At 44.8% G+C, this 23,960-nt stretch overlaps 1 protein-coding gene across 1 annotated transcript; it reads left to right on the top strand.

Moving 5' to 3' along the window:
* The first annotated feature begins 20,522 nt into the window (after positions 1–20,522).
* Positions 20,523–21,236, top strand: LOC123431041. The gene has a single exon (XM_045114857.1). The coding sequence runs from the start codon at positions 20,523–20,525 to the stop codon at positions 21,234–21,236; it is 714 nt and encodes a 237-aa protein (XP_044970792.1).
* Positions 21,237–23,960: the final 2,724 nt, after the last annotated feature.

The raw sequence follows: 23,960 nt of genomic DNA, 5'->3' as shown, positions 1-23,960 counted from the left end.
TGGGATTTAGCTTCATCTGATATACCCGTAGATTATCGAACGTTTCCTTGAGATCCTCTAGTAGTGTCTCCCCCTGGCGGGTTTTGATCACAATATCGTTGACATAGGCATGGACGTTGCGGCCGATTTGGTTGCGGAGGCAATTCTGGATGCAGCGTTGATAAGTCGCCCCCGCACTCTTGAGTCCAAAGGGCATGGGCACATAACAAAAGGCCTCGAAGGGGGTTATAAAGGTTGTTTTCTATTGATCCTCCACGGCCATCTTGATTTGGTGATATCCTAAGTAGGCGTCCAAAAAACACAATCGTTCGCATCCCGCCACCGAGTCAATGATCTGGTCGATGCGGGGAAGAGCGAAGGGATCTTTTGGGCAAGCTCTGTTGAGATCTGTGTAATCAATGCACATACGAAAAGTACCGTTCTTCTTGAGTACCAAAACCGGGTTAGCCAGCCATTTGGGGTGAAAAACTTCCACGATAAACTCGGCGGCTAAAAGACGGGCAACCTCTTCCCCAATCGCTTTGCGCCGCTCCTCATTAAATCTGCGAAGGTACTGCTGGATGGGTTTGCACTTTGGGTCAACATTAAGATGGTGCTCAGCGAATTCTCTCGGCACACCAGACATGTTAGAAGGTTTCCATGCAAAGATGTCCCGATTCTCACGGATGAATTCGATGAGCGCGCTTTCCTATTTGGGGTCCAGACCCGTCCCGATGGTGAACTGCTTGGATGAATCGCCAGGCACAAAATCAATTGTCTTAGTGTCGTCCGTTGGCTTGAACTTGAGGGGCGACTCAGAATCTGTAGTCGGCTTCTTTAGGGGTGACATGTCCGCCGGGTCAACATTGGCCCGGTGGTGTTTGAGCTCCTCCGCAGCACAGGCGACTTCCGCATAAGCCGCGTCCCCTTCTTCACATTCCTTTGCAATCCTTCTATCTCCATCAACTGTGATGGGTCCTTTGGGACCAGGCATTTTGAGTTTGAGGTAGACATAGCACGGGCGAGCCATGAAGCGGGCGTAAGCCGGCCGCCCAAACAACGCATGGTAGGGGCTTTTCAATTTGACCACCTCGAAGATCAGTGACTCCGACCTATAATTATGCGCAGTTCCAAATGCCACTGTGAGCCTGACCCGGCCTATGGGGTAAGCCGGCTTGCCTGGGACGATTCCGTGGAAAACCGTGGTTGAAGGCATCAGGTCTTTTTCCAGTAGGTTCATCCTTTGGAAAGTGTCAATATATAGGATATTGATGCTGCTGCCACCATCCATTAGTACTTTTGATAGGGTGTAACCCCCAACTTGGGGTGCCACGACCAACGCCAGATCGCCCGGGTTATCAACTCTCGGCGGGTGATCCTCCCTGCTCCACGTTATGGTTTGCTCAGACCAATGGAGGTATCTGGGATGCGCTGGTTCAGATACACTGTACGCCCGGTGACTCACCTTCTTATCACGCCTGCAAGCATTAGTGGTGAAAACATGATACTGCCCATTACTTAACTGTTTGGGGTTGCTGCGGAAGCCCCCATTATCGTCCTGACCCTGCGGAGCCCCCTGTGGGGGTGGCTGCTGGAAAGCTCCTGGCAGGTTATACCACCGCTGGTGGTGCACCGGGTATTGGCCGCCGCCTGGCTGCGGGCCTCCCTGAGCCCCCTGTTCGGGAAAGCCGCCGAAAGGGTTCTGTCTTTGGTTGGGTGCGGCGAATTGCTCCTGGCGCTGGTCCGGGTCATCGTTTTGACTCTTCTTGATCGCCTCCGCCCGAAACTCTCGCATCACGAAGCAGTTTTCCCAAGAGTGAGTCGCCGGACCGTCTGCCGTGGCGTGGTGCGGGCAAGGGCCTTTGAGTAGCTCTTCGTAGTTACGCGGCCTCTTCCGCTGAACCCCCGATTCTTCTTCTTGCCGTTGTTGGCGTTGGTATTGGCGACTAAGTCCGAGGGCTCCTCCCGCGGTCTCCGCTTGCCATTGGTCCCTTGATTGTGACGGTTATGCCCCTGGAACCGGGTATGATTTTTGGATGACTCGCCCTTCTTAGGAGAATTAGCCTTACCATCCTCGCCAGGATCTTTGGTATCATCGGCCTCACCGTATCTAGTGAGGGTGTCCATCAGTTCGCCCATGTCTTGGACCTTTCTCTTGAGTCGCCCCAATTTTTGCACCAAGGGTTCGTAATGGCAATTATGCTCGAGGATGAGCACAGCTTGAGCCGCCGTAATACCATCTGACGAATGGATAATTTCTGCAACCCGCCGTGACCAATGGTGGGCCGACTCATCCGGGTGCTGAACGCAATGCTGTAGATCGACGATCGTCATCGGACGTTTGCAAGTTCCTCGGAAGTTTTTGATGAAACGTTCTTTTAACTCGGCCCAGGACTGGATGGAATTGGGAGGTAAGTTTTTCAACCAAGTGCGTGCTGACCCCTCGAGCATCATCGTGAAGTATCTGGCGCAAACCGCCTCGTTCACGTCGAGCATGTCCATGGCAATTTCATAACTCTCGATCCATGACGCCGGCTCGAGGTCCGGGGTATAATTAGGCACTTTCCTTGGTCCCTTGAAGTCTTTGGGCATATTTTCATTACAAAGGGCGGGGGACAAGCATGGTACCCCAACTCGCCCTCCACCCCCGACGAGGGGGGCTGGGGCGTCTTGGGTGTTCGGGAGATCCCGGCCCGGCGGGTTCCGTTCAGGCGGGTTGTCCTGTGGGACGTGTCGCGGCCCGCTGTTTACGGCGGGCTGGTCCTCTGGCCGGCTCCTGGTGTAACTTGCCTGGGGGGTGGAATGCAACCTCTCGAGGCTATGTGAGAACTGGTCGTTTTGAACCACCGCCGTCTTCAACATCTCGATGGCGTTCCTTGCTTCTATCTCGGCAGGGGTGTTGCCGTGAATCGGAAGAGACTCCAGATGGCGAGTTGTGGCAAGCACGTTATCCACCGGGTTGGAAAAGTGGCCTTGAGGCGTCCGGAATCGGGGAATATGATCCTCAGCCGGCTAAGCCGGCGGGTTAAGTGGGCGGCCCGGTCCTCCCCCCGGGGCGGCTCCCGCCCCAGGGGTTCGTGGAGTGTCGAACAGGCGGGTCGGGTTGAGATCATGGGGCAGGCGACCCTGGTGTCTCCGCTGATGGACGGCGTCGGATGCGCGCTGCTGTCTTTCGAGCCGCCAGTTGTCAGTGTTTAAACGCATCCTTTCGGCCGTGATTTGAGCTTGCCGAGTCTCGATCCTGGCGGACTCCATCTCGGCATCCCGATGAGCCTTTGCCACTGCCTCTCTGAGTTTCGCCAGCTCCGTGTTTATCTCCTCCTGGTTTTCTGGTGTGAGGGGAGTCGCCATCAGCCTTGTGATCTCCGCCGCTAAGTCCACCAGGACTGCAGCCGGGCTCCTGGATGTATCGCCGGTTCCATCGCCTCTAGTAGGGTTTTGTGTGGGTTGCGTCGCCCCAGCCATGTAGATGGCGATCTGGCGGCGGGTTCGATCAAGGACTTCAGGGTCCATGGCCAGCGACAAGCCCCCAAGACAATCCCCATGCAGAGACATGATTGAATCTGAGTCGCCCATGGATGATTCGTCATCAGAGTTGACCGGTGTAGTTTCTTGAGTCGCCGAGCGCTCTGGCTCCTCCGATCCCTGCGTGAACCCCACAAAGACCGGGCGAGTCAAACTTGGCGTTATTACTGGGCGGATGTACCTGGCCGGCTTGACGATGTCGGTGGATATATCCGGCTCAGGCGCGGATGATCTGATCATGCCGATGAAGATGTTGATCTTGCCGAAGGGGACCCTGTAACCAGATTCAATCGAATCCGCTTTAGGTCCCCATCGCTGGTTGTCGATGTAGGTTATCCCGTGGCGGCTCCGAGTCATGAGCCCCGTCGCGTAACTCCCAAACCCTGGTAGGGCTCCCTTTGAGAACTCAACTCCACCGTGCTTAGGCCCCATGGTGGGCGCCAACTGTCGTGGTTTTGTCACGGCAGATGTCCTCGTGAAAGGACTTAGTACTGGAGCCATCGCACCTTGGTGGCGACTCAAAGGGGTTAAGCGGGAGAGACACGGTGATTTACCCAGGTTCGGCCCCTCGTGAGGAGGTAAAAGCCTACGTCCTGCTTTGGTGTGTATTGATGTAGTTTCGATTACAAGGAGGGCGTAACTTGCCGAACCTAGCACTCGATGATTTATAACCTATCCTCTCCTCCCCTGGGACTAGCCTTTATATACAGGTCGAACCCCTAGGGTTTACAAGGGTACTTTCCTTCCTACAAATCGTGACCCCTGTGGTCTCTAAATCGCCGTCCTCCAAAGCTTGGAGACCTTCCAGAAATAATAATACGCCATACGACCTTGATCCGGCCAGGACAAGGCCCAAATAATCGTTTGGGTGAATCGCCTGATTGGTAACCCGGCCCAACTAGGGCGGGTCATTCATAGGTAATATCCCCAACACCCACCACTCCAAACGACACCCCTGAAAATGAAGTTCTCAATTTCAGGCAGAATGAGGAAGAAAATTTGAAGGACGCTTGGTACAGGATTTGCATTGCTCAAAGTAGATCTAGTCGTAAGCAATCCACTACCGTCCTCATTCGCAGTTTCTATGTTGGAATTTCTCCTTGGAATAGGTATATCCTTGATAGCATTGTAGGTGGGAACTTTTTGGGGAGCCATATTGTTGACTCCTATAGAGCTATCATTAATTTGGTAGGCTCACCCCCGCTCATGGTTAATGGAACTATCTTGACCTTGGAACACGTGATGCAAAGGCTTGACGCTATTGAAAACAAAATTGCCACAGTTGAACTTATTGAGGGTTTGGATAGAAAGATCCACAATCAAATTTCTCAGTATGGATCCAAAGTGGGAAACTTTTTGAAAAATTTAAAGGAGAAGGAACTTATAGTTAATGATTCTTCTAGAATTGGCAAATTAGAAGATGTCATAACCAACTTGGGATCCGCTTTTGCCGCTGTGCAAAATACTCCAAATCTTACTCTCAAAAAGACCGTCAAGCCTGTTTTTGTTCCTAAAGCTAGCGGCGAGTCATCTAATAAAGATGAAAATCTTAAGATGATAAATGATCACACTACCAATGGTTTGAGCAACAAAGATGACTATACGTGATTCCATCACTTTCGCCTAGCTAAGGGCGTTAAACAAAAGCGCTTGTTGGGAGGCAACCCAACGAATCTATCATTTTTATTTCTGTTTTGTGTTTTCCACACTTTCATAATTCTGTTATGATTGTGTTTTTTGTGTTTCTTTTTACGTCTGTGCCAAGCAAAACCGTTATGATTAGCCTTGGGGATGATCGTTTGGTCATGCTGGAAAAGACAGAAACTTTCTGCTCACGAAAAGAATTGTCATTTTTTCTGTAAGAGATTTTGAGTTGATTCTTTTTGCTGCTGATTGCTACGCAAATTCTTCAGTCTGTCGTAATTTTTCAGAATTTTTGAAGTACCAGAGGTATACGAAATATACAGATTGCTACAGACTAGTCTACTGTTAACACATTCTGTTTTTGTTGTGTTGGTTGCTTATTTTGATGAAACTATGGATAGTATCGGGGGGTATTAGCCATGGAAGATTGAAAGTACAGTAACCCAACATCAGCACAAGTAGAATTTAAGTTTTCTACAGTACCTAAGGAAGTGGTGGTTTGCTTTCTTGCACTAATGTTATCACGAGTTTCTGTTTAAGTTTCGTGTTGTGAAGTTTTCAAGTTTTGGGTGAAGTTCTTATGGACAAAGAGATAAAGAGTGGCAAGAGATCAAGCTTGGGGATGCCCAAGGCACCCCAAGAGATTTAAGGATGGCGTAAAAGCCTAAGCTTGGGGATGCCCCGGGAAGGCATCCCCTCCCTCGTCTTCAATCCATCGGTAACGTTACTTGGGGCTATATTTTTATTCACCACATGTTATGTGTTTTTGCTTGGAGCGTCTTGTATCGTAGGAGTCTTTTATTTTTTTTGTGTCACAATCATCCTTGCTGCACACCTAGAGAGAGAGACATGCACACACCGTGATTTTGTCGAGCTTCACTTATATCTTTTGGTAGACAATTCAACTCACATGTGCTTCACTTATATCTTTTGAGATAGATACTTTTGCTCTATGTGCTTCACTTATATCTGTTAGAGCACAGCGGTGCGTGGCTTGGTAGTTGATCTATGCTTTTAAAGTAGTCTCAAAAGGGGTAGTTATCCAAAGGGATACGAAAACTTCCACCTTCATGTGCATTGAATAGTTAGAAAAGTTTGATTCATCTCGATTAGTTTTGAGTTGTGCTTATGGTAATATTGAAGTCATGCTAGTAATGTGTTGTGGATCTAGAAATAATTGTGTTGAAGTTAGTGATTCCCGTAGCATGCACGTATGGTGAACCGCTATGTGATGAAATCTGAGCATGATTAGTATATTGATTGTCATCCTTTGCGTGGCGATCGGGATCGCGTGATGGTTTATACCTACCAACCCTTTCCGTAGGAGTATGCGTTGAATGCTTTGTTTCGATTACTAATAAAACTTTTGCAACAAGTATATGAGTTCTTCATGACTAATGTTGAGTCCATGGTTTAGATGCACCTTCACCTTCCACCATCACTATCTTCTTAGTGCTGTGCAACTTTCGCCGGTGCACAAAACCCACCATTAGCCTCCCTCAAAACAGCCACCATACCTACCTGTTATGGCTTTTTCAAAGTCATTCCGAGATATATTGCCATGCAACTACCACCATGACATGTGCCACCACGTCTACTTTGCCTTTGCACGATCGTAAGATATCTAGCATGATGTTTCCATTGATGTCTATGCCATGCTAGATCATTGCCACGGTACACTACCGAAGGCATTCCATATAGAGTCATCGTTACTCTAAGTTTTGAGTTAAAAGTGTGATGATCATCATTATTGGAGCATTGTCCCATGTGAGGAAATAAAAGAGGCCAAATAAGCCCACAAAAAAAAGAGGCCAAAGAGCCCATCAAATAAAGAAATAAATAAAGAGAGAAAAAGAGAGAAGGACAATGCTACCACTTTTTCCACACTTGTGCATATTAAGCACCGTGATCTTCATGATTGAGAGTGTCTCGTTTTGTCACCACCATATAGCTAGTGGGAATTTTTCATTATATAACTTGGCTTGTATACTCCAATGATAGGCTTTCTCAAAATTGCCTTAGGTCTTCGTGAGCAAGCAAGTTGGATGCACACCCACTAGTTTTCTTTAAGAGCTTTCACATACTCGTAGCTCTAGTGCATCATTTGTATGGCAATCCCTACTCATTCACATTGATATCTATTGATGAGCATCTCCACAACTCATTGATATGCCTAGTTAATGTGACTATCTTCTCCCTTTTTGTCTTGCAACCTCCACTACATTCCACACCATCTATAGTGCTATAACCATGGCTCACGCTCATGTATTGCGTGAGAGTTGAAAATGTTTGAGAAAGTAAAAGTGTGAAACAATTACTTGGACAATACCGGGGTTGTGCATGATTTAAATTCATTGTGCAATGATGATAGAGCATAGCCAGACTATATGCTTTTGTAGGGATAACTTTCTTTTGGCCTTGTTATTTTGAAAGTTCATGATTACTTTGCTAGTTGGCTTGAACTATTATTATTTCCACATCAATAGCAAACTATTGTTTTTAATCTAATGGATCTGAACATTCACGTCACATAAGAGGAATTACAAAGGACACCTATGCTAGGTAGCATGAAAATATCAAAAATTCATTCTTATCACTTCCCTACTCGAGGACGAGCAGGAGTTAAGCTTGGGGATGCTTGATACGTCTCAAACATATCAATAATTTTTGATGGTTTCACGCTGTTATCATGTCTTCTTTGGTTGTTTTATGTACCTTTTATATCTTTTTTGGGACTAACTTATTAATTCAGTGCCAAGTGTCAGTTCCTGTTTTTTCCGTGTTTTTGACACTTTTCAGATCTGATTTTGGAACGGAGTCCAAACGGAAGAAAAACCCCGAAATGATTTTTTTCCTGAACGGAAGAAGACCAGGGGGCTTTTGGGCCAAGCCAGGTGGGCTCCAGTGAGCCCACAAGCCCACACTCCACCACCAGGGGGAGGCGGCGGTGGGCAGGCTTGTGGCCTCCCTGGCCGCCCCTTGACCTAGGTCTTTGGCCTATGAATTCCCAAATATTCCGCAAAAAATCAGGGGAGCCTCGAAAATACTTTTCCGCCGCCGCAAGCTTCCGTTTCCGCGAGATCTCATCTGGAGACCCTTCCCGGCGCCCTGTCGGAGGGGACTTTGGAGTTGGAGGGCTTCTTCATCATCATCATTGCCCCTCCAATGACTCGTGAGTAGTTCACTTCAGACCTACGGGTCCGTAGTTAGTAGCTAGATGGCTTCTTCTCTCTCTTGGATCTTCAATACAAAGTTCTCCATGATCTTCATGGAGATCTATCCGATGTAATCTTCTTTGGCAGTGTGTTTGTCGAGATCCGATGAATTGTGGATTTGTGATCAGATTATCTATGATATATATTTGAGTCTTTGCTGATTTCTTATATGCATGATTTGATATCTTTGTAAGTCTCTCCGAGTCTTGGGTTTTGTTTGGCCAACTAGATCTATGATTCTTGCAATGGGAGAAGTGCTTGGTTTTGGGTTCTGCCATGTGGTGACCTTTCCCAGTGACAGTAGGGGCAACAAGGCACAGATCAAGTAGTTGCCATCAAGGGTAACAGGATGGGGTTTTTTATCATTGGTTTGAGATTATCCCTCTACATCATGTCATCTTGCTTAAGGCGTTACTCTGTTCTTATGGACTTAATACACTAGATGCATGCTGGATAGCGGTGGACGTGTGGAGTAATAGTAGCAGATGCAGACAGTATCGGTCTACTTGTTTTGGACGTGATGCCTATAGAAATAATCATTGCATGGATATCGTCACGACTTTGCGGGGTTCTATCAATTGCTCGACAGTAATTTGTTCACCCACCGTCTACTTGCTTCCATGAGAGAAGCCACTAGTAAACACTACGGCCCCGGGGTCTATTCACATCCATCGTTTAACCTCCGCTTTTACTTTGCTTTGTTACTTTGTTGCTTTTAGTTCTCACTTGGCAAACAATCTATAAGGGATTGACAACCCCTTCATAGCGTTGGGAGCAAGCTTTTGTGTTTGTGCAGGATCTTGAGATACTCCTCCACTGATTGATACCTTGGTTCTCAAACTGAGGGAAATACTTACCACCGCTACGCTACATCACCCTTTCCGCTTCGAGGGAACACCAACGCAAGGCTCCAAGGCCACGGGGGAAATCATTTGCATACTTGCCTAGGAAGTCCCTTAAGGCGTAGCCGCAGCAGAAAGATCAAGCCAAGTATTCTCCCGTCGACGTGCCTATTTCTAGCACCGTTGGAAGGTCTTTTGTTGCAGTAGCACTGTCCTACAAACCTCTGCACTTGGAGGCCCAACAACGTCTACAAGGAGAAGGTTGCATAGTAGACATCAGAATGCAATGCTTTGTGTGATTTGGGTGCTAGTGTTTCCGCTATTCCAAAGTCTTTATGTGATGTTCTAGGCTTCAATGAGATTGATGAGTGCTCTCTTAATTTGCATCTTGCGGATTCTACTGTTAAGATACCCATGGGAAGGATCAATGATGTTCTTATTATTGCAAATAGGAACTATGTACCCGTGGATTTCATTGTGCTTGATATTGATTGCAATCCGACGTGTCCTATCATTCTTGGTAGACCTTTCCTAAGGACTATTGGTGCTGTCATCGATATGAAGGAAGGGAATATTAGATTTCAATTTCCATTAAAGAAGGGCATCGAACATTTTCCTAGAAAGAAAATAAGATTGCTTTATGAATCCATGATGAGGGCTACTTATGGTTTGAGCACCAAAGACGACGATATGTGATTCTATCGCTTTATGCCTAGCTAAGGGCGTTAAACAATAGCGCTTGTTGGGAGGCAACCCAATGAATTTATCTTTTCTTTTTTGCTTTCTATTTTGTTGCGTCCACACCATCGTAATTCTGTTACGATTGTGTTTTTTGTGTTTCTTTTTGTGTTTGCGCCAAGTAAAACCTTTATGACTAGTTTGGTGATGGTTGTTTATCGTGCTGAAAAAGACAGAAACTTTTCGCTCACGAAATTATTTTTCATTCTTATCCAGAAAGAGCTTTTGAGTTGATTCTTTTTGCTGCTCGTTGATATGCCAATTTCCCAATATCATGGTGTTCACTAGAGGCTTCTCTCAAAATAGCAAATATTACGGTGGGTGAACGAATTACTGTCGAGCATTTGATAGAACCGCGCAAAGTCATGACGATATCTAAGGCAATGATCATACATATAGGCATCACGTCCGAAACAAGTAGACCGATACTGTCTGCATCTACTACTATTACTCCACACATCGACCGCTATCCAGCATGCATCTAGTGTATTGAGTTCATGACGAACAGAGTAATGCCTTAAGCAAGATGACATGATGTAGAGGGATAAATTCATGCAATAGATATAAACCCCATCTTTTTACCCTTGATGGCAACAACACGATGCGTGCCTCGCTGCCCCTTCTGTCACTGGGTGAGGTCACCGCACGGTATGAACCCAAAACCAAGCACTTCTCTCATTGCAAGAATCATAGATCAAGTTGGCCAAACAAAACCCACAACTCGAAGAGAATTACAAGGATATGAAATCATGCATATAAGAGATCAGAAGAAACTCAAATAAGAATCATAGATAATCTGATCATAAATCCACAATTCATCGAATGTCGACAAACACACCGCAAAAGAAGATTACATCGGATAGATCTCCATGAAGATCATGGAGAACTTTGTATTGAAGATCCAAGAGAGAGAAGAAGCCATCTAGCTACTAGCTATGGACCCAAAGGTCTATGCTGAACTACTCACGCATCATCGAAGAGGTCATGGTGTTGATGAAGAAGCCCTCCGTATCCGAATCCCCCTCCGGCAGGGCACCATAACGTGCCCCAGATGGGATCTTGCGGAGACAGAAGCTTGCGGCGGCGGAAAAGTATTTTCATGGATCTCTCCCGTAGTTTTGGATTTTTCGGGAATTTATAGGCGAAAGAGGTAGGGCAGACGAGCCACAAGGGGCCCACAAGCCTCCTAGGCCCGGCCCCCCTGGCCGCGCCTAGGGGGCTTGTGGCCTCCCCTGGTGGCCTCTGCCTTGGTTCTCACGCCCCTGCGTATCTTCGGTTCCGGAAAAAATATTTTCGAAGGTTTTATTCCGTTTGGACTCCGTTTAATATTCTCCTCTGAAAAGGGTCAAAAACACGGAAAAAAAACAGGAACTGACACTTGGCACTGAGTTAATAAGTTAGTCCCAAAAAAGATATAAAAGGCATACAAAACATCCAAAGTTTGACAAGATAATAGCATGGAACTATCAAAAATTATAGATACGTTGGAGACGTATCAGTGTGTTTGTCGAGATCCGATGAATTGTGGATTTATGATTAGATTATCTATGAATCTTATTTGAGTTTCCTCTGATCTCTTATATGCATGATTTCATATCCTTGTAATTCTCTTCGAGTTGTGGGTTTCGTTTGGCCAACTTGATCTATAATTCTTGCAATGGGAGAAGTGCTTGGTTTTGGGTTCATACCGTGCGGTGACCTCACCCAGTGACAGAAGGGGTAGTGAGGCACGCATCATGTTGTTGCCATCAAGGGTAAAAAAGATGGGGTTTATATCTATTGCATGAATTTATCCCTCTACATCATGTCATCTTGCTTAAGGCGTTACTTTGTTTGTTATGAACTCAATACACTAGATGCATGCTGGATAGCGGTCGATGTGTGGAGTAATAGTAGTAGATGCAGAAAGTATCGGTCTACTTGTCTCGGACATGATGCCTATATGTATGATCATTGCCTTAGATATCGTCATGACTTTGCGCGGTTCTATCAATTGCTCGACAGTAATTCGTTCACCCACCGTAACATTTGCTATCATGAGAGAAGCCTCTAGTGAACACTATGGCCCCCCGGGTCTACTTCACATCATATTTTCACCTCTACACTTTTACTTTGTTGCACTTTCCACCTTCAGATCTCACCTTGCAATCAATCGTCAAGGGATTGACAACTCTCTGTAGCGTTGGGTGCAAGTTTGCTGTTTTTGCGTAGGTACTTTCGAGACTTGGCTTGATACTCCTACTGGGTTGATACCTTGGTTCTCAAACTGAGTGAAATACTTGCTGCTACTGTGTTGCATCACCCTTTCCTCTTCAAGGCAAAAACCAACGCAAGCTCAAGAGGTAGCACTCCCATCCTCGGGAATGTCAAGCACAACGAAGTCAGTAAGGATCAAGCAATTAGCAACTTCAACAGGATCATCCTCACAAATACCAATAGGAACGGTTGTTGACTTATCAGCCATTTGAAGAGAGATATCTGTAGGGATTAGTCTATCTAGAAAAAGCCTTTTGTAAAGATAGAAAGGCATAACACTCACTCCTGCACCAAGATCACATAAAGTAGTTCTGGCATAATTATTTTATATGGAGCAAGGAATGGTGGGTATACCTGGATCACCAAGCTTCTCAGGAATCTTACCACTCAAAGAGTAATTAGCAAGCATAGCAGATATTGCCTCATTAGGAACTTTTCATTTATTAGTAACAATATCTTTCATATACCTCGAGTACGGAGGCAACTTAATAGCAGCAGTCAAAGGAATTTGAAGAAAAAGAGGTTTCATCCATTCACATAATTTATTGTAATGCTCTTTTTCTTTGGTTTTGACAGACTTACCTGAGAAGGGCAATGATTTCTGTACCCATGGTTCTCTTTCCTTCCCATGTCTTCTTGCAACAAAGTCTTCTCTAGTATATCTCTTGCGCTTGTCGGGTGCTTCTTCTTCTTGTACTTCAGGAGGATCATTCTTCTCATTATCTTTATCAAGTTCAGCACCATCTTCAGTATCAGCATTGGAAGTAGATACATTATTAGGATCAACAATAGATTCTTCATCAATTATGAGATCATTGGAGTTGTCAGCTTCCTTGTGTTTCTTCTTCTTCTTCTTCTTCTTCTTCTTCGGGGAGCTGACAACGTCTTCTTCCTGCAATTGAGAATCTTGCTCGATCCTCTTTGGATGCCCCTCCGGATAGAGGGGGTCCTGGGTGTGTGTACCACCTCGGGTCTTTATACCATACGCCTGTGTATCAACTTGTTTGGCATTGTTAGCAAGCAAATATTTTTGCACATTAGAAATTTGTTCAAGCTGAGTTTGAACCATATGAAAATGCTTAACAAGACCTTTAACATCATTAATAGTTCTACTTAAAACATGCAGCAAACTTTTGATCGCAAGGGAATTATCATGCAATTGGCTTTGAATCCTCTCATTAAAGTGACTTTGCTTGACAATGAAATTATCAAGCTCATCTAAACATTGATCAGGGGGCTTACCATGAGGGATGTCACTTGCATTGAATTCTAAAAGAGAGTGTACCTCTACCATAGGTGGGTGAGTGGTAGGCTCATATAATTTCTCAATAGGAGGTAGATTCTTCACATCTTCAGCTTTAATACCTCTCTCTTTAATAGACTTCTTGGCTTCTTGCATAACTTTGGGGCTCAAGAAAAGCATACCCCTCTTCTTTGGTGGTGGAGGTGGTTCAAGAACGGACCAATCATCATGATTCTTAGCTATCTTGCCCATTAGTTCTTCAACATCGTTCGGTGTTCTTTCCCTGAAAACACAACTAGCACAACTATACAGATAGGTTCTAGATTCATCGGTTAGACCAACATAAAATATATCAAGCAGTTCATTATTAGGGATTCCATAAACCGGTCTAGCCTTGAGTAAAGTGTAATACCTCCCCCAAGCTTTAGGGAGGTGCTCATCCTGCAACTGTTTAAAGTTATATATTCTTTGTAAAGCAGCATGTTGCTTATGAGCAGGAAAATATTTAGCAACAAAAGATTGAGATAAATCTTGAGGACTCTTAATGGAACCACATGGTAGTGCATCATACCATGCTTTAGCATCTCCCTTCAAAGAGAAAGGAAGTAGCTTAGTAACATAATAATTTCTCTTCTTGTCCTCTGTAGTGAATAAGCCACCCAACTCAGTGAGTTTGGTAAGGTGTGCAATAGCGTCGCCATTTTTTCTGCCATAGAAGGGGTCAGCTTCAAGTGTGGATATAAGTGAAAGATCGCCGGAGAAATCAAAATCAGCATCCTCAATGCAAATAGGAGATGAAGAAAATATGGGATCAAGAGTAAATTTGTTCTTCATAGAATGCTTTTCAAGCAGCTTCTTAACAACAGCAGGGTTAGAGTCAGCACACTCTGTAAGATCACTGCATAAATCATCATCAAGCTCAATATAATCATCATCAAGAATTCTTTCCTTAAGACCACTCAAGTCTGGGTAACCAAAGGGTCTACCAATGGGGTAGAGTGTAACAGGAATTTCAATTCCACGCTGCTTCACAGCCTTAGTAATCCGAGACTCAATAAAATAACCAAGTAAACTAGTCTCATCAATAGTAGTAGAAGCATCATCAAAAGTATCAGACATAGTGACGGACTCGGTAGAGGCAGCATGTGGTGGTGGTGAAGCAAACTTACTCATAACGAAAGGTGAATCAAGCGTAGCACTAGTGCTAAGAACAATACCTTTTTTGTAGTGGATGGTAAAATCGGAACCTTGGGGTCTCCTTTCTTACCCATAGCGGATAAATCGCAGCAAGCAAAATAACTCCAAGTATACTTGTAAATAAAGCTATGCTCCCCGGCAACAGAGCGAGAAAATGGTATTGATAACCCACAAGTGTAGGGGTCGCAACACTCTTTGCAGGTAAGATAACCCAATTTATTGATTCAACACAAGGGGAGCCAAAGAATATTTATAAGCTTTAACTGTTGAGTTGTCAATTCAACCGCACCTGAAAGATACTTGCTTGACAACGAAATATTAGTAGCAACGGTGATATGGAAGTGATGGTGGCAACGAAAATAATGGTGGCAAAGCAACGAAAGTAAAATAGCAAAAGCAATGCAACTTGTAACCAGTAGGATTAAAACACTGTAGGCTAGGGAGATGATGGTTGGTCATGGATGAGAGATATCATGTATTTAACTTGGGGAAAGGCACACAGAAAAGTAATGATCAAATAGGCAAATATCAAACATTAGGCATGTATCCCAAGGTAGTCGTGCGTGCTTGCAATAAGAACGTGCACAACATCTTTTGTCCTACCATCCTGCTACCAACGGGGCAAAAAGGCACTTGCGGAGATTAAGGTGCTTGATACGACTCCATCGTATCTACTTTTCCAAACTCTTTTGCCCTTGTTTTGGACTCTAATTTGCATGATTTGAATGGAACTAACCTGGACTCATGCTGTTTTCAGCAGAATTGCCTTGGTGTTGTTTTTGTGCAGAAATCAAAGTTCTCCAAACGTCCTGAAAATTTACGGAGATTATTTTTGGAAAATATGAAAAATACCTGCGCAAAGATCCACCTGAGGGGGTGGGCCAGTGGGCCACAAGCCCTCAAGCCGCCACCCCCTGGTGGCGGTGGGCAAGCTTGTGGGGCCCACACGGCTCTGCCGCCCCCAATCTCAGCTCTATAAGTTCACTTTCGTCCCAGAAAAAAAAAGAGAAGATTTCGTCGAGTTTGCGATACGGAGGCGCCGCCACAACCCGTTCTTCATCTGGAGGGCATATCTGGAGTCCGTTTTGGGCTCCGGAGAGGGGAAATCGTCGCCATCGTCATCATCAACCTTCTTCCCACTCCAATTCCATGAAGCTCTTCATCGTTCGTGAGTAATCTATTCGTAGGCTCGCTGGGCGGTGATGAGTAGGATGAGATCTATCATGTAATCGAGTTAGTTTTGATGGGGATTGATCCCTAGTATCCACTATGTTCTGAGATTGATGTTGCTACTACTTTGCCATGCTTAATGCTTGTCACTAGGCCCGAGTGCCATGATTTTAAATCTGAAATTATTATGTTGTCACCAATATATGTGTGTTTTATATCCGATCTTGCAAGTTGTAGTTACCTACTATGTGTTATGATCCAGCAACCCCGGAGTGACAATAACCAGAACCACTCCCGGTGATGACCATAGTTTGAGGAGTTCATGTGTTCACCAAGTGCTAATGCGTTGGTCCAGTTCTTTATTAAAAGGAGAACCTTAATATCCCGTAGTTTCCTTTTGGACCCCGCTGGCACGGGAGGGATGGACAATAGATGTCATGCAAGTTCTTTTCCCTGAGCACGTATGACGACACAGGGAATGCATGCCTACATCACATTGACGAACGGGGGCTAGCCACATATCTCTCCGTGTTATACTGTTGCATGATGAATATCATCCAAACAAATCACGGACCCATTGCCTACGAGTTTGTCCCACTGCTGCTGTTACTTGTCTTGCTCTGCTGCTGTTACTACTATTACTGCTGCTGTTACTTGTCTTGCTCTGCTGCTGTTACTACTGTTGCTGCTGCTGTTACTTGTCTTGCTCTGCTGCTACTGTCGCTTTGCTACTGATACTTTGCTTGCAGATACTAATCTTTCAGGTGTGGTTGAATCTGATAAATTCAGCTGCTAATACTCGAGAGTATCCTCTCACCTCCTGTCTGGCGAACCAACAAATTTGGGTCGAATACTCTACCCTCGAAAACTGCTACGATCCCACACGCTGGTGGGCCGTCAACAACATTCTTCTAGTTTCGATTGCCGGAGAGTGCTAGCAGCATTCTTCTGGTGCCGTTGCAAGGGAAGGTCTGCTGTTACAGAGCCAGTGCTCCTGTCAAAGAGCACTGGAACAAAGCATTAACAATCAATGGATACATGGAATCCTGAAATTATAGTCTATCCCCTTTGGTGTCCCAAGCTGTCACCATTGGGATCGCCGGTTCCAAACTATAATAGGTACATACAACTCATAGATAGGATCAAGAACACAAATATATTCATGAAAACACAATGGGTTCAGATCTGAAATCATGGCACTCGGGCCCAAAGTGACAAGCATTAAGAGCAACAAGTAGTAGCAAAGATGATAAACACCATAGTAGATGATAGGCAACGTGCCCCCAACAATCTGACGAACTATTACATGATCTAACTCATCCAATCCCTACCACCCCCTTCGCCTACAACAGGGAATTACTGACACATGAAAGGGGAAGTCATGGAAGGGTGATGGAGTGGCGATGGTGATGATGATGGTGACGATTTTCCCTCTCCGGAGGCCAAGGCAGCCTCCAGATTAGCTCTCCCGGAGAAGAACCAAGGGTGGCGGCGGCTCCGCGTCGAGAATTGGCAAAACGACTTATGTTCTCGGGTTTCTACGTCTCGGGTAAAAATAGGAGCCAAGGTAGGGCACCAGAGGGGGTGGGCTCCATCCAGGCGGCCTCCTTGTGCGGCTAGGGGGCAGGCCGCGCCACCAGGTCGCGTGAAGGCCTGGTGACCCCCCTCTGGCCCATCTTCTCGTCAAGGGTTCCTCCTGGTGCGTCTATTTTCTCCATTTTTATTGGAATTTTCCGGGATACCTAAAAGTTAATTTTCCTTCATACAAGAAAACCATACAAGTAGTCATGCTGAAACAACGTTAGTCCGGGTTAGTTTCGTTCAAATCATGCAAGAATGAGGCCAGAACAATAGCAAAAGTGTTTGGAAAAGTCGATAGGTTTGAGACGTATCAACTCCCCCAAGCTTAGCATATTGCTTGTCCTCAAGCAATTCAGTTCAACGAACTGGACGCAACAAAGAAAACTTTGACAAACTCTTTTCCTTCACTAGATGTATATAAGCATATACTACGAACAAGTCCAACAAGTATTGAAGCAATGCTACAAAGACAATGCACGAAGCAATCCTTCGATCATGTGAAGAGTTTCAAACAACTCTGGTATATTTTTTCCCAATAATTCTTAAATATTCCATAAAATTCTCCGTGAAATTTCAGGTCATTTGGAGTCTAATGATTTTTCGCCATTTTTCTTGGTTTTCGGTTCTACAATTCCAGTTTCCAAGAGTTTCCCTCTTTGTGGTGTACCTTGCACATTTAGAGAGAAAAGGTATAAGAATAGTATCATAGTAGGGAATAATGGACAAGAATAACATAAATATCAATAAGAATTCATGATGCATAATGGATGTATCAATACGTCTCCAACGTATCGATAATTTATGAAGTATTCATGTAATATTTATCCATGTTTACAATACTTTTGTATGGTTTTGATGCACTTTTATATGATTTAATGGAACTAACCCGAATTGATGCTCTTTCAGCAGAATTACCGTGATGTTGTTTTTGTGCAAAAATTAAAAGTTATCGGAATCGATCGAATCTTTTTGATATTTTTTTCTCGAAGGAAAGGGACCCAAGAAGCTTCGAGGGAGTACCAGAAGACTGACAAGGGCCCCACAAGGCATTAGGGCATGACCAGGGGGTGGTCGTGCCTAGATACCTTGTGGCCCCCCTGTGGCACTTCTTTCCTTGATTCCAACATTGAAAATTCTTATATATTAGGAAACCCCAAAAAATAAACCTATAACTTCGACTTCGCTGCCGCAAGCCTCTATTCCAAAGTGATCTCATCCGGAGACCTGTCTTGGCACCCTGTTGGAGGGGGAAATCATCATTGGACGCCATGTTCATCATCCCCGCGGCCTCCATCACGAGGAGGGAGTAGTTCACCCTTGGGGCTGATGGTATGTACTAGTAGCTATGTGTTTGATCTCTCGCTCTCTTCTCTCGTGTTCTTGAGATGGCACGATCTCGATGCATCACAAGCTTTGTTAATATAGTTGGATCATATGGTGTTCTTCCCTTGCTATCTTGATGTGATGAATTGAGTCTTTTCCTTTGAGGTTTTTTATGTCGGATTTAATATTCGATTTGAGATCATTTGATGTACGTATTGCATGTGGATACCTGTGGTGACAATGGGGTGTTCTATTAGTTCACTTGATATATGTTCTGGCAATGAACTTGTGGATCCCCGCGGTGACATTGGGATAATCTAGGCATAGAGGTTGATGCATGTTTTCCTCCTACTTTCTCCAGTAGAAACTTTGGGGCGCTCTTTGAAGTTCTTTGTGTTGGATTGAATATGATGAATCTGAAATTGTTTGATGCACATCGAATAATCAACTCACGGATGCATGTGGTGACATTGGAGTACCTAGGTGACATTAGAGTTGATTGATGTGTATTGTATGTGTTATTGTAGTACAAACTCTAGGGCTATTTGTGACACTTATAGGGATGAATCAAAAAGATTGATCGGAAATGATAACTTTGAGGTGGTTTTGCTACCTACAACAATTTCATCTTATGTTCTTCGCTAGATAGGAACTTTGGAATGATTATTTGTCGCACGTTGAGGGATGGTTATATGATTCAGTTATGCTAGCATTGTTGAGAGATTGCACTAGTGAAAGTATGAGCCATATGCCTTATTTCCAAGCATTGATATATCGTTTTGCTCGTAGTTTACTACTTGTTACCTTGCATTTTCATATTTTCAGATTATAAAAACCAATTTCTATCATTCATATTACACTTGTATCACTATCTATTCACCGAACTAGTGCACCTATACAATTTACCATTTTCTTATTGCAAACTGATACCTACAACAAACTTAGAGCTAGATCCATCACACTATAATAGATTTTAATAATTAATAATATTATCCATAGATTGAGACACACCATCAACAAAAGAAGACATACAACCATTGACATTGATTTTTAAAAGCACACCCCTAAGACATAAGACACCTACAACTCTTGAGCCCCGCATGGCTTGCACTTGCGGAACAAGTTCCATATGAGTTTATTAGGCATCCTAAACGTACTTCAGAGTCCGACAACTATTTCGACAAGCAATGTCTACCATTTTAACACAGATTTGATTAGTTTGTTGATAAGACAATATATATGTTATGTGGAATATATCAACATCATAACCCTTGGTCCAGATGGCATATGGATAGCTAATATTAAATCTTAATTAAGTACCACATATCTATCTTAGGCATAAGATCCAATATTGGCTATTCATAAGTTCTTCATTTACTCTGAGTTATATTCTTCCAATTTTGTTATGTTATCCTGTTATATTAAGCCATAATTTCCCCACTTTGGATCAGCCCACAAGTAAGTATATCGGCATCTCTACCTTTACAATACATTCCACAATACGTTATCAAGCCTCCATCATAGCCGGAACTTCTCGAGTCTATGCTCTATGAATTCTACTGAGTACAAAGGTTAGAATAAACACTTGGAGAAACCTTTGTCATGGTCATGGCGACTAATTTACCATGTGTTGACTTCTCAGTGATCACATCCACTCTTCTGTGTGGCGACGATATTGCCAAAATATGTGCCATGGTAGACATTATGGTGCACCTTGCTAAGGGAGAAAACCTTCCATGTGACATACAACTTCATCACCTCATTTCCAGCCTCTCCTCAATTTTGATCCAGGCCCACAACCACATCACAATGAACCATGCAGCCCGCTATGCATTGAAGGCAATAAGAGCATCCATCACCACAAACATGCTGATGGATCCATCCGCCCGCAATAATGCCCTCTATGCCATTAATTGTTGTTGGGAGGATGAGGCATTTGGGTACATTTTACGTGACCCAATAGATCTGAGGTTATTGACGCTCCCGGCACAACATGGTGCACTAAGGATCATGCAAACATGCCTCCCTCGTTTTCCTGGACATGTCAATGATGTCAGATGTATTGTGGGCTTTGTTTCATTGTTATCATCACCCCACACAGAAGTGGTGTGTGGATGCGCTGATGCATTGTTTCCATTGTCCTCTATTGTGCCAGGATTTGCTTATGCCATGGCAAAAGCCTATTGTAATTTGATTGCACATACACCATCTCTACAAACTGAAAACATGTTAATAGTTTTCGATCGGCTACAACAACTCAAGTCTGCCATCATGGAAGGTTCTGGTATGGATGACATGGCCACATATGTGCTCCGTGCACTAGCAGTTAGTGATCTTGTTGTGCAGCAAAAGGTTTTAAACCTAGCAATGGGCCTCCTCACCCCGTGGAACGTCAAAAGCATGGTCCACTTCCTGCATAATGAGAAGAATGCAGCGACTGCGACTACTGAGTATTGTGTTATGCTGGAGCACGCGATCCAAGCATGCAATAAAAAAATGATTCTTGAAGGTGATATGCATTAGAGGAAATCATGGGGACTATAATATTGCTCTATTTCTATGACATGCAAATAAATGTTATTGTATCCCTTACTATGTTGAGTATCATTTTTAATGATTACCGCAACTCTGTGGATCCCATTCTATTCTTGTGATAATTTTCTCTGTAGATCCTTGGGTTGGGGACATGGGTATGCCTTTTCTCATGCCCTATGTTTTTTCCCGAGAAACGGTCAGTTTTAATTGCATACATGTCTTTGTTTAGTTGTGGCCATTGTTTTCTGGTGAGTTGTAGTATGAGCAAGTGTTCTATACATGTCTTTGGTAAACAACAACCGAATAGTAGACCGGGCATACCAAGGCCGGGCCACCGCACACATATGAACAAGCCATCAATGACCAGAAATACAAAATCACTAGGTAAAGGTGTTGGAAATATTCCCTAGAGGCAATAATAAAATGGTTATTATCATATTTCCTTGTTCATGATAATCGTCTATTGTTCATGCTATAATTGTATTAACAGGAAACAGTAATACATGTGTGAATAAATAGATCACAATGTGTCCCTAGCAAGCCTCTAGTTGGCTAGCTCGTTAGTCAATAGATGATCATGGTTTCCTGGTCATGGGCATTAGATGTCATTGATAACGGGATCACATCATTGGGAGAATGATGTGATGGACAAGACCCAATCCTAAGCGTAGCACTAGATCGTATTGTTCGTATGCTAAAGCTTTTCTAATGTCAAGTGTCTTTTCCTTCGACCGTGAGATTGTGCAACTCCCGGATACCGTAGGAGTGCTTTGGGTGTATCAAACGTCACAACGTAACTGGGTGACTATAAAGGTGCACTACGGGTACCTCCGAAAGTGTCTGTTGGGTTGGTACGAATCGAGATCGGGATTTGTCACTCCGTGTGACGGAGAGGTATCTCTGGGCCCACTCGGTAGAACATCATCATGAGCTCAATGTAACTAAGGAGTTAGTCACACGATGACGTGCTACGGAACGAGTAAAGAGACTTACCGGTAACGAGATTGAACAAGGTATAGGTATACAGACGATCGAATCTCGGGCAAGTTCTATACCGATAGAAAAAGGGAATTGTATACGAGATTGGTTGAATCCTTGACATTGTGGTTCATCCAATGAGATCATCGTGAAGAAAGTGAGAGCCACCATGGGTATCCAGACCCCGCTGATGGTTATTGGCCAGAGAGGTGTCTCGGTCATGTCTACTGTCTCCAGAACCCGTAGGGTCTACACACTTAAGGTTCGATGACGCTAGGGTTATAGGGAATTATTATACGAGGTTATCGAAAGTTGTTCGGAGTCCTGGATGAGATCCCGGACATCACGAGGAGCACCGAAATGGTCCGAAGGTAAAGATTGATATATAGGACGGATGGTTTCGGACACTGGAAGTGTTTCGGGCGTCACCGGTAACGTACCGGGAGCACCGTAAAGGGTTCCGGAGGTCCACCAGGAGGGGCCACCAGCCCCAAAAGGTGACATGGGCCAAAAGGTGGAAGGGAACCAGCCCAGAGTGGGCTGGTGCGCCTCCCACCAGGGGCCCAAGGCGCATGGGAGAGGGAAGGGGGGGGGCAAACCCTAAGCCAGGTGGGCCTAAGGCCCACCAGGGGTGCGCCACACCCCTCCTCCCCTCGTGGCCGCCACCTCCTAGCGCAGATGGGGGCTGCTGCACTCCTTCGGGGTGGGAACCCTAAGGGTTGCGCCCCCTCCCTCTCCCCCTATATATAGTTGAGGTTTGGGGCTGTTTTGGGACACGGTTTTCCGTCTCCCTCGACGCAGCCTTGCTCTTCTTTCTCCTCCTCTCTACCGGTGCTTGGCGAAGCCCTGCCGGGAGACCTCGTATCTCCATCGACACCACGTCGTCGTGCTGCCGGAGATCTTCCCCAACCTCTCCCTCCTCCTTGCCGGATCAAGGTGCGGGAGACGTCACCGGGCTGCACGTGCGTTGAACGCGGAGGTGCCGTGGTTCGGCACAAGATCGGAATCACACCGCGATCTGAATCGCTGCGAGTACGACTCCATCAACCGCGTTCTAGTAACGCTTCCGCTTAGTGATCTTCAAAGGTATGAAGATGCTCTCACCCCTCTCTCGTTGCTGGTCTCTCCATAGGAAGATCTGAATATGCGTAGGAATGTTTTTGAATTTATGCTACGTTACCCAACAGTGGCATCCGAGCCAGGTTTTCTATGCGTAGATTCTATGCACGAGTAGAACACAAAAGGTTGTGGGCAATGATTTGTCAATTGCTTGCCGCTACTAGTCTTATTCTTTTACGGCGGTATTGTGGGATGAAGCGGCCCGGACCGACCTTACACGTACGCTTACGTGAGACTGGTTCCACCGACAGACATGCACACCGTGCATAAAGGTGGCTAGCGGGTGTTTGTCTCTCCTACTCTATTGGGATTGGATTTGATGAAAAGGGTCCTTATGAAGGGTAAATAGCTTTGGCATATCATCGTTGTGGCTGTCACGTAGGTAAGAAAGCGTTCTTGCTAGAAACCCAAATCAGCCACGTAAAACTTGCAACAACAATTAGAGGACATCTAACTTGTTTTTGCAGGGTTTGACATGTGATGTGATATGGCCAAAGTTGTGATGTTGCATGTATGATGTATGAGATGATCATGTTATTGTAATAGGTTTCACGACTTGCATGTCGATGAGTATGACAACCGGCAGGAGCCATAGGAGTTGTCTTAATTTATTGT

This window comes from Hordeum vulgare, chromosome 2H (assembly GCF_904849725.1).
Source record: "Hordeum vulgare subsp. vulgare chromosome 2H, MorexV3_pseudomolecules_assembly, whole genome shotgun sequence".
Lineage (NCBI taxonomy): Eukaryota > Viridiplantae > Streptophyta > Magnoliopsida > Poales > Poaceae > Hordeum > Hordeum vulgare.
This window is presented reverse-complemented; position numbering and strand designations above follow the sequence as displayed.

Bases quoted from the DNA above. Each gene is read 5' to 3' on its own strand.
- LOC123431041 (XM_045114857.1), top strand. From the start codon at position 20,523: ATGAACCATGCAGCCCGCTATGCATTGAAGGCAATAAGAGCATCCATC.